The 10,735-nt window shown below is 48.7% G+C and overlaps 1 protein-coding gene and 1 pseudogene across 1 annotated transcript; one reads left to right on the top strand and one right to left on the bottom strand.

Annotated features, from left to right (window-relative positions):
* The first annotated feature begins 3,552 nt into the window (after positions 1-3,552).
* LOC136545569 (UDP-glycosyltransferase 76C2-like) lies at positions 3,553-5,093 on the top strand (annotated as a pseudogene).
* Positions 5,094-6,628: 1,535 nt separating this feature from the next.
* On the bottom strand, positions 6,629-8,033 carry LOC136543625 (F-box/FBD/LRR-repeat protein At1g16930-like). The gene is made up of 2 exons (XM_066536012.1): positions 6,898-8,033; positions 6,629-6,784 (listed from the first exon to the last, which is right to left on the bottom strand). Exons 1-2 carry the CDS (start codon positions 8,031-8,033, stop codon positions 6,667-6,669), a joined length of 1,254 nt encoding a protein of 417 aa, XP_066392109.1. The 3' UTR covers positions 6,629-6,666.
* Positions 8,034-10,735: the final 2,702 nt, after the last annotated feature.

The raw sequence follows: 10,735 nt of genomic DNA, 5'->3' as shown, positions 1-10,735 counted from the left end.
ACTACTTAAGTGTGATCGTAATTGTGATATTAATGGGATCGTGATATTTATGTGATATGTGACATGGGTGCTCTCTACTTCGAATTATTTATATGTCATATTACTTGTGTTATGCTCATTTGCTTTGCTTCCATGTTTTACTCCGATGCAAATGAGCTTTATTACTTGTACTCATGCTTATTTTATATCTTTTGAGTACATCATGTTGGCTTGGGTCATATAAGCTTGCCTAACACTTTTGTTCTTATTATCAAAAGCTTATATGAACCAAGCATGTTAAAAACCTCATCTCTTTCATATACTCGAGGTGGTATTGTCATCAATCACCAAAAAGGGGGAGATTGAAAGCATCTAGGCCCCTAGTTGGGTTTCGGTGATTAATGACAATACGTGATTACTATGACTAACATGTGTTTTGCAGAGGCAATTAAGTTAGGTCATGGTAATGGAGATCGATTGGGCTATCATGGTGGTCATGCCCCTACGATGGAAATCGTTTTGGTTTTCAAAGGATGGACGACAAGGTTAAGGGTAGACTAGTTCTAAGTGTCGTTTGGTGTTGAGAAGACACTTAGAGTAGTTTAGGACTTTGTTTTTCCTTTGTCTGTACTATTAAGGGGGGTATGGATGGGTAGCTTGACCTAGGTGAGTCTAGTGAGTTAGGTGTGGTCACTGTGGTGCACACTTGCTAAATCTAGCACTAGGTAGCTCCTAAAAAGCCCTTAGATCCATTGGAGCAAACTTCATTCACGTATGATCGAGAGTTGGAAGTGAATGGAGGGTCAAATGCTGACCGGACGCTAGTTTCGGAGTCACCGGACGCTGGCGCAGAGTTCGGTCAGTTCATTTGATCAAGGTGATTTCGTCTGGTGCGACCGGACGCTGAGAGGTGAGTGACCGGACGCTGAGTCCCAACGTTCGGCCGACTCCAGTAAGGTTCTAGAGAGGGAAAATCGTGACCGGACGCGTCCAGCGTCCGGTCGCAACTTAAACACTAGAGTTCGCGGAGAACTGGCCGGAGCGTCCGGTCAACATGACCGGAGCGTCCGATCACCCCGCAGAGGCACATAACGGTTCGTTTTGAACACGGGTGTATAAATACTCCCTCTATTCGTGTGTGGGGGTACTTTTGCTCATTCCAACAGCTGAGAAACACCCTTGAGAGTGCCAAGAAGAGCAAGGTCCTAGTGAGGTGATTGAGATTTGAGAATCCCAAAGAGAGCCCTCATTAGTGAAAGCAAGAGTAGCAAAATGTGCATCCACCCTTCTCATTAGGCTTATCGTGGTCAAGTGAGAGTTCGTGCTTGTTACTCTTGGTGATCGCCATCACCTAGACGGCTTGGTGGTGATTAGAAGTTTGGTGATCATCCGACGGAGCTTGTGGATGACCCAACTCGAGTTGTGAGCGGTTGTGGGTGATTCACCGCGACGGAGTGTCAAAGAATCAACCCATAGAGAGCGCTTGATCCTTGCGCGGATCAAGGGGGAGCTACACCCTTGCGCGGGTGCTCCAACGAGGACTAGTGGGGAGTGGCGACTCTCCGATACCTCGACAAAACATCGCCGCATTCCTCCTTCTCTCTTTACTTTGAGCATTTACTTTGAGCAATTCAATTCTTGTCATTTACATTCATAGAATTGCCATGCTAGAGTAGGATTGGAACATAGGTTGCTAAACTTTTGTGCGGTAGATCAATAGAAACACTTTCTAGGCACAAGGGGTTAATTAGGCTAACCGTAGGGTTTAATTATTGTAAAGAATTTTAGAATTAGCCTAATTCATCCCCCTCTTGGACATCTTGATCCTTTCAACAGGGTTACAATAAATACAATCAAGAACGGTTAACCATATCGGCATTTCATATTCCATCACTTGATGGAGTAGTTGCGCCTGTGGCAAGCATTGCAGAAGAGAGGATCCTATACAAGACAATGGGAGTAGAAGAGTATTTAAAAATCTTTATGTCAAACAAACTGGAAGGGAAGAGAGCATTGGATCATGCAAAGTTATCATAAAAGAATGAAGATTTCTCCTAGGTGGGTCAAAGTGGTTGCTTGTAAGGGACTTATACAAAGATATGCAACTCTTCTGCATGTTAAAAAATATATATGTTTATCTCTATATATTTTCGTCATTCTATAAAAGGTCGTCCGGCATGCCACATTGTTCATGTTCGGCATTAATGGTTCATGTTTATCAAGACTTTCATATTGTTGTTGCCAGTGGCGTAGCTTGGCCATGAAAAGAGTAGGGGCCAATATGTATGAAGTTCAAAGAGAGGGGGCAGATTAGTGTTTCATCACCACTTAAAATGGTCAAACTAAGACTTTCATTAAGGATGTTTCTAGCTTAGGGGGCATGGCCCACTATGGCCCTCACTAAGCTCTGCCACTAGTTGTTGCACTAAGACAGAAACATCAATCCCCTACACCTTTCATTACTATGGTACATTTAGAAGTGATAGTGGTAACACATCACCACTGTAATCCATCTAAGAAGAACCAAATAATGGTATTAAATGTTACCAATATCAGTTCATATAACTTCGATGATGCCTTAGAAAAAAAAATGATACTATTTAGGTATCATGTCAATAAAGTGAGTTCGATCGTGATGTCATGTTTGATAGCAAACTTCCTATACATTACACCAAGCCAATAACTAAAATAAACAATATGTATCGTGTTAGGCCCTGTTTAAAAATCATTGATTGGTTGATGACATTTTCTCCATGACTACTAGACTCAAGATGTATCGTGTTAGGCCCTGTTTGTTTTAGCTTGTGTATTACATATTGTTAAATTCTATGAGATTAGGGAAAGTATATTGTTTGATTGTTGCAATCTGAAACTTTTTTTCAGCCTACAAGCTGAAATAAATTATAGGGCCTTATACTCCAATAAATAAAACGACGTTGATTACACATAATTTCACTAGTGTCGCACCACTTATATTGTCGCCAAGCCATCCCAGCTCGCATGGCTTGCCTTCCGTTTTTCTTAATCTCACAATATATACACACAATAATAGTACGTCATTCATTTAAGCTGAGTCAGTCTCTAGTCAATTTCTAGGGATTAATCTTTACATAACATTTATCATGTGATTTAGAATTTATTGAACTTAATTGAAATAAGGTTGGAACAAGACTAATTAAATCCAACAAATTTAGATGGGTCGAGTTAACTGCACAACAAAATGTAATCCACGATCCTTTCCGAAGATCCATCAACCGTTGCCCATTATACCTGTTGTATCGTATCATTGTCACCTTGTGGCTGCTGGATTTATTTTTGTACCTGTAGTATCATATCATTGCCACCTTGTGGCTGCCGTGACCTGTGATAGCACGCTCATCATCCCCATGGCATTACGAAGTTTCCTACAAGCTCCTAGGATTAATAAAAAGATGGTGAAGTAGCTGACAAAGTAAATCATAGATCTTGCTTGCCACTGTTTATTTACTCCATATAGACACTTGAAGCTCCGAAGGAGAACCTAGATATCCTGGCATCCGGCATCCTAGCATGGAACGTCGTCCAGCGGCGAGAATGGCCGGAGGAGGCGGTCCAGCAGCTCCAGCCCGCGGCACCCGCATCGTGCTGTTCCCGCTGCCGTTCCAGGGCCACATCAGCCCGATGCTACCAGCGCGCTCCACGCGCGGGGGCTCGCCATCCATCACCGTCCTCCACACGGCGTTCAACGCGCCGGACCCCGCGCGCCACCCGGCGTTCACCTTCGTCGCGCGGACGCCATCCGGAGGCCGTGGCCGCGACCAACAACGGCCTCGCCGAGCTCCTCGCCCTGAACGCCGCCATGGAGGCGTCGGGGCACATCCGGGACGCGCTCGCGTCGCTCCTTGCTGCGGACGAGGAGGAGCCCCGGCTGGCGTGCCTGATCTTCGACTCCACCCTCACCGCCGTGCACAAGGCCCCGGCTGGCCTTGGGCTGCCCACGATCGTGCTGCACACTAGCAGCGCGGCCTGCTTCCGTACGGCCAGGTCCTACGACATGCTCCTCGACAAGGGCTATCTGCCATCGACAGGTTCGGCAGTTTGGCACCAATAATACTGCCTCTGTTTCTAAAAATATTTGGTGATGTTTTATGAACGAATTTCCCATGAATAAAGCAGCTATGACGCATCTAATCCAACAGGACCGCATTACATTTTGTTTTTCGTTTCAGAGTCCAACCTACACATGCAGATAAAGGAGCTGCCACCACTGCAAGTGAGGGATCTGTTTGACCCAAGCAAGCTCCCCAACCAAGAAATCGGGCAGAAGATCTTGAATCTTGCTACCGAGACCACAGCAAACTCCTCTGGTGCAATATATATCCAACACATTTGAAGCACTTGAACCCCATGAGCTTGAGATGATCCGGGACGAACTTGTCCATAATAGTATTCCACCCTTTGCTGTTGGTCCACTTCACAAACTTATGAGCTCAAACGGCGATGGCGCCGAGACTAGTCTACTCAACCAGGACCGTGGTTGCATCGAGTGGCTGGACATGCAGGCCCCTGGTTCCGTGCTATATGTGAGCTTTGGTAGTGTTGTTCATGTGACCCGAGACGAGTTTTTGGAGATGGCATGGGGCTTGGCGAACAGCGGCAAGCCGTTCCTTTGGGTTGTTCGGCGTGGCCTCGTGCTTGGGTTGGAGAAACAGGAGCTCCCAGATGGGTTCATCTCGGCGGTTGAGGGTAGAGGAAAGGTGATCGAGTGGGCGCCGCAACAGGAGGTGCTAGCTCACCCTGCAATGGGGGCTTCTGGACTCATAACGGATGGAACTCCACGTTGGAGAGTATCTATGAGGGGGTGCCTATGTTGTCGAGGCCTATCTTTGGAGATCAATTGCCAACCGGAAGGTACGTGCATGGTAAATGGAAGATTGGGATTTTGTTGGAGGGTGTGCTAGAGCGAGGGGAGGTTGAGAAGGCCATCAAAAGGCTGCTAGAAGAAGATGAGGGAGTTGAGATCAGGGGAAGAGCAAAGGTATTGAAGGAGAAGGTGCGAATGTGCCTTGAGAGCAGTACGTGGGTCTTCTCAACAGGCCGTTGATAAACTGCTGGATCACATACTTTCCCTTTGAGTTTTTCTTTATAGAATTGTTATCTGTCTACGGTTTCAGCTGAATAAATTAACAACTGGTGTTTTGTCTGTTGTTTGTTTTCATTTTGTACAGTAAATATGCACAAAATGAACATCAGCAAACTGTCCAAGCAGTACAGAACTTCCATGAAACAATTAAATTCGGTCAACAACAAAGACCAGTTAGGGGGTGTTTGGTTCCTTAGACCGGATTTTAGTCCCTGTCCCATCAAATATTTGGACACATGCATGGAGTATTAAATATAGACAAAAAAAATAACTAATTACACAGATTGCGACTAATTTGCGAGACGAAATTTTTAAGCCTAATTAGTTCATGATTTGACAATGTGGTGCTACAGTAAATATGTGCTAATGACGGGTTAATTAGGCTTAATAGATTCATCTTGTAAATTAGTCTCCATCTGTGTAATTAGTTTTTTAATTAACTCATGTTTAGTCCTCCTAATTAGCATCCGAACATCCAATGTGACACGGACTAAACTTTAGTCCCTGGATCCAAACACCCCCTTAGTCAGATGACATGATCATGAATAATTTCTTAGAGAGGATGGTGCTTTTTTGTGTGGAAAATCGTATGATTTTTCTTCTCATGATAAGCACTCTTTGTCCTTGAAAGCAACCATAGCTAGATGTTTAGTGTTCATAAAGATGGAGAATCCATTCCACATCCGGCAAATGATGCCTATTGATATTATTTAAGCTGACAGCTGACAAAATAATATATGACGTTTTTGACATTTTCTATGTCTTCGAGATGCAATTTTTGACAATGATTTTTCTGTCAACATATTGTTATAGTAATGTCTAATAAATGTTCTTCATGACGAATCACACATATCATTTTTGTCTCCAAATAAACTAAAATCCTGAGAGCTATGAGTGGAGAAATTCTTAAAAGTTTGATTGGATTTTTGTCAAAGTATCATATATTGGTCAAAAGTATCTCCAAATAAACTATATCAAGCGACTTAGTAACTAAAGTCTATCACAACTGATACAGATAATAAAATCTATACATGAGTATTGTGATAGAATATAAGCAAGCGATAGAAAACAAAGACTAAAAAAAGACTTATATTGGTTTTAAATTTATATGTACATTTCTAATACCTATATCATTTAAAATTTCTGGGCTAGTCACGCTAGTTCCAACAAATGCTAATCAACCAATGTTATGCGCAGAATTCATATGAGCCAAAATAAATTAATCTTAACAAAAACCTGATGAACAGATGTTAACCATACATTTCACAGACAAACACTAGGACTGCATATATATATATCTGTTAGATGATTAGGTTGAAAACAGAGGACGTGTCCACAGCGTGTGTTTTAGCAAGGTTTAATCAGTGCAAGGCAAGAAACGAGACCAACAGAATTAACAAAGTCTTTGACAAGGCTGAATTCAGCAGTTCCAACTTTTTCAAGACATCAGACAAAGGGTAACATTCATTCATCACAAATGAACGCAAATGTTGATCCAACAAACTGATAGTAATACGATGGTAGCACTAGGGATGTATGGTCGAAACTTGACTCCATTCTGAGAATCACATACCATGCGACATGACGAGGCCTTTGAGGTCACAGGTGAGCTGCTTCTCATTCTCGTGCTTGGGTTCGTCGTCGTCATCGCTGTCAGACCAGTCTCCCAGCGTCAAATAAGGCCTGCGTCAATGGGACAGCCAGCACAAATGAGGGATCCAATATAATTCAAATGCAATGGGAGAAAAACAAAAGGAGAATGGAAATCGATGGACTGCATATGGGCTGTGCCTGACTTTGCAACGTCGTCGAGGTTTTCCGGTGGGATGTTGGGGAGTAGCCCCTGCAGCATTCGCATCATCTGCTCCCTGTAATACATCATGCCGCGTGAGTAGATCGACTTCAACGTGATTCCCCCGAACTTGACGCTGCCCGGCCTGCCGACGTCAATGACCATGCGCTCAGAGTACTGGTTGCGCCAGCCCAAGAGGCGCAGCCTCGGCGCCCGCAGCGTGAATGACTTGTAGTCCGTGGTGCCTCCAGCCGCACAGTCAATTTCGAACTGTATCAGCTCCGGGGCGTCGATGGTGATGACTCCGTACGGCGCCTCGGTGTCTCGACGGTGCGGTGCGACGTCGACAGAGTCCATGTCAAGGAACCTGAGCCGCGGCAGGCGGATGTCGACGCGGGCTTGTCTGATCTCGCAGCAGAACAGGTCCAGCTCGTCGAGAAGCGGACACCAAGCGCCCGGCGCGAACGGGGCTTCCACGGTGACGCTGTTGAGGTCCAGGGAGACCAGGGACGGGAGGCGCGGCCACTCGCTGAGCACCGCGTAGTCGAGGCGGAGCTTCCGCAGGGCGGCGGCGCCTGGCCCTGCAATGGCGGGCGCGAGGTGGCTCCTCGTGACGACTTCCAGCTCGCGCGCCGCGGGGGGCAGGTCGAGCGACCACGCGTTCCGCGCGTCGGCATCGCTGGCGGCGAAGGGTGACAGGAATCGGATCACGCGCGCGTCGGCGAGCGCGACGATGCGGGCGGTGTGGCGCCTCATGCGGCGGTCGTCGATGTCGGAGACGAGCCTGAGGGTGTCAACCTTGGACGAGGACGCCTCGAGCGCGCGGCGGCCGAGCGCGACGCGGACGGCCAGGATCGAGTCCTCGTCCAGAAGGCCGCGGACGGACTGGGCCTCGTCGAAGTAGATGTCCCGGAAGGAGAGGAACGCGTGGAGGTAGATCTTGACGACGGGCGTGTGGAGGTGGATGTGGCGCCACGCCCGGGACAGCACCGTCAGCTGCACGGTCTCGTCGAACGAGAGCAGGGAGGCGATCTGCGCGCGGAGCTCGAGCGGCAGCGCTGTGATGCGGTCGCCGCCGCTGGAGCTAGAGCCAGCGGCAGTCCTAGCCTCCTTGCGCTTGCTCCCACTGCGCCGATCCATCTTCTTCTCACCCGCCGCCTGGGCTGCCTCTCTTCTCCCTTTCGTCTCCGAATCGATGGAGCTCGGGATCGGGAATGAGGGTAGTTTCAGAATTTAGTTTTGGAGGGAAAGAGCGAGCCCCTTGCAACTGTTCCCGCCAATTCCAAAGTGGGCTGCGTGACAAAGCCCACGACGCGTGCAAATGGGCAATGGGGACGGTTCTTTTGAGTCAAAACTTTTTTTTAAGATAGACCACTACACTAAAGAGTATAAAGTCCCCTTAAAAAACCCAAAGAGCATAAAGAAGGAAATATACATTGGTAGGTTAAGATGGTGATCATAAGCCTAGATCATAAAATATTCTTTTTTTCAAATGTAGTCTATTTTAGTTTTGATGTTACGCTTTAATTTTTTTTAAGACGTTATGCTATAAAAATTGCGTCCAACATATATAACCCTAACGTGGCTCTATTTTGATATCATAGTAATTATGAGAATGATATCCAAGTAGGTGGGATATAGCCATATAAGAGATTCTTAGGGGTCGTTTGGCTTATTGGACAGATTCATGAGCTGTTTTCCAGCTCTGTCAGCCAAACGGGTCCGAGCGAAAGCGCTTCACGCGTGAAGCTCCGGAAAAAAACGGTGAGACAAGCAGGCAGCGCGTGGTGAAGCCGAAAAATAGCAGCTTGCTCGCGCTTCATCTGACAGCATGTGGGCCCAGACCCTTTTCCCCATGCACACGTGGCGATGGCGAGGCGGAGTGCGTGCTGCAGCGGTGACGCAACAGCGAGGCCGAGGCGGAACACGAGCTGCACCGGCAAGGAGCACGGGGGCCGGCCGCAACGACGAGGTGGAGATCGGCTGCGGGCCGCTACGGTGACGCTCGGTCACGGTCCGCTACGGCGACTCTTGGCCGCGGGCCACGACGGCGACGCAGAGCACGGGCTACACCGACGACAAGACGGAGCTTGGCGCGAGCTGCACCGGCGAGGAGGTGGAGCTCGACGCGGAGCCAGCAAGCGTCGTCGCTTCGGCCTCCGCACACGAACGGTTGCCTCAGAGGCTCAGACTTCCGCCGTCGCCGCACAGGAACGGTTCATCAGTTCGTGCGAGTGGATAAGGATAAAGGTAAGAGAAAGGATGAATAATAAATAAAGAAATAAAGGAGAAGAAAAAAAGAAAAAGAAAAAAGATATTGTCGGGTATCAGTATTAGGTCTACCCGAAGAAGGGATCTGAGAACCGCGGATGACAACTCGTCGTCTAGATAATCAAGGACGTTTTTCAGTCTCGACCGACCTCAAAGGGATGGTTTCTGCCTCGCCAGACACCTCGGGCACAGGTCCCGTGTTGCCCGACCCTGAGGGTACGGAAGCCGTCTCGCCCGACCCTAAGGGCACGGGCCCCATCTCACCTGTCCCCTCGGGCGTGGGCTCCGCCTCGCCTAGCGGGTTCAGTACCGCAGCCAACCACTACGGGTCCAAGCGTGTGGGCCTAGGTCAAGCCTCTAACACCAGAAGGGCGTGGACATGCCTTGACATGACCCGTGGCCACGATAGGCCGCCCCCCAAGGGTTCGCATCGCCAACAGTGACGGCTGCGTGGGCACTGTGTTGCCTAATCCCCGTACGGCCGCTTACAAGTACGTCGGATCACCACGCCGTCCGTCGGGACGGGATGGAACGCCACGACTAACTGATGACGTCGAGGCATAGCACCAGTGATGAACAGGGCCCGATGTGGAGCCATCCCCGTCACCATCTACAGCGTCGACAGGACCCGCATAAAGGAGAAGAAGGACGCGGTGGTCCCAGAGGGCTTCTTCTCCTCGATTTTCTCCCTCTTTCTTCTCTTTTTCTGATGTAACCTGCATCTTCCCATTCTTCTATAAAAGGGGGAACACAACACTACACGAGGGACATAGGTACAAGCACACGGCTGAACAGCTGAACAAACTCTCAGTACTTTTTAATCCTTCCACCAGAGACCTAGGATCCGCTCCTTCTCTCGCCCATCTATAACTCCTACTACAGATAGTGTTGGTAACACGAGCAACAGACTGAACGTAGGGACGTTCTGCCTGAACAAGTATAATCCTTGTGTCCTCTAAGTACACCATCCAGCCCAGACGCGCAAACTAGAAATTTACTAGCTGGTGATCCGAAACACCAACAGTTGGCGCGCTAGGTAGGGGCTTTTTGCGCGTCTCTACGTCCACATCAGGCCTCGGATGGCTAATCACGACGTCAATTGGGTCTTGGGCACACACGTGCGCTTCGGGAGCCTGGACTTCATCGTCATAATGGAGAGAGAGTTGGCACAGGCTCCCACCGTTGTCCAGCCTCTCCACTCCGTCGGTCTCGACGAGATCGTTGAGGCGCTTCAGGAGCTGCAGCTGCACGCACCGGAGGCACATGTCCTTGGGAGCGGCCGGCTCCTCGGCTTCGACTACGGGAGGCTAGAGTGCCAACTCGACACCTTCCTGGGACCCCGACCATCCCGAGGGGAGCTGCGCTGCCTTACTTTCTCCTCTGGCAACGCCATGATGCAACTCGCCAGAGGGGAACCGCTCTCCCCGGAACACCTCACCCGAGGTGCCCCGGCAGCATTCTCGTTCGGTCTGCACAATGCTGCGGGGACCGTTGGCCACCTCGTGGCACAGCGCATGCACCCATCCCCTATGAACTACGAGTTCATAGGGATGACTGAATACGTCGTGGAA

The sequence above is a fragment of the Miscanthus floridulus genome, chromosome 3, assembly GCF_019320115.1.
Source record: "Miscanthus floridulus cultivar M001 chromosome 3, ASM1932011v1, whole genome shotgun sequence".
NCBI lineage: Eukaryota > Viridiplantae > Streptophyta > Magnoliopsida > Poales > Poaceae > Miscanthus > Miscanthus floridulus.
This window is presented reverse-complemented; position numbering and strand designations above follow the sequence as displayed.

What these genes read in the sequence shown, in the direction of transcription:
- LOC136543625 (XM_066536012.1), bottom strand. Translation starts at nt 8,033, where the DNA reads ATGGATCGGCGCAGTGGGAGCAAGCGCAAGGAGGCTAGGACTGCCGCT. An exon ending in AACCTCGACGACGTTGCAAA is followed by an intron (nt 6,785 to 6,897) that starts GTCAGGCACAGC and finishes CCATTGACGCAG; the next exon opens with GCCTTATTTGACGCTGGGAG.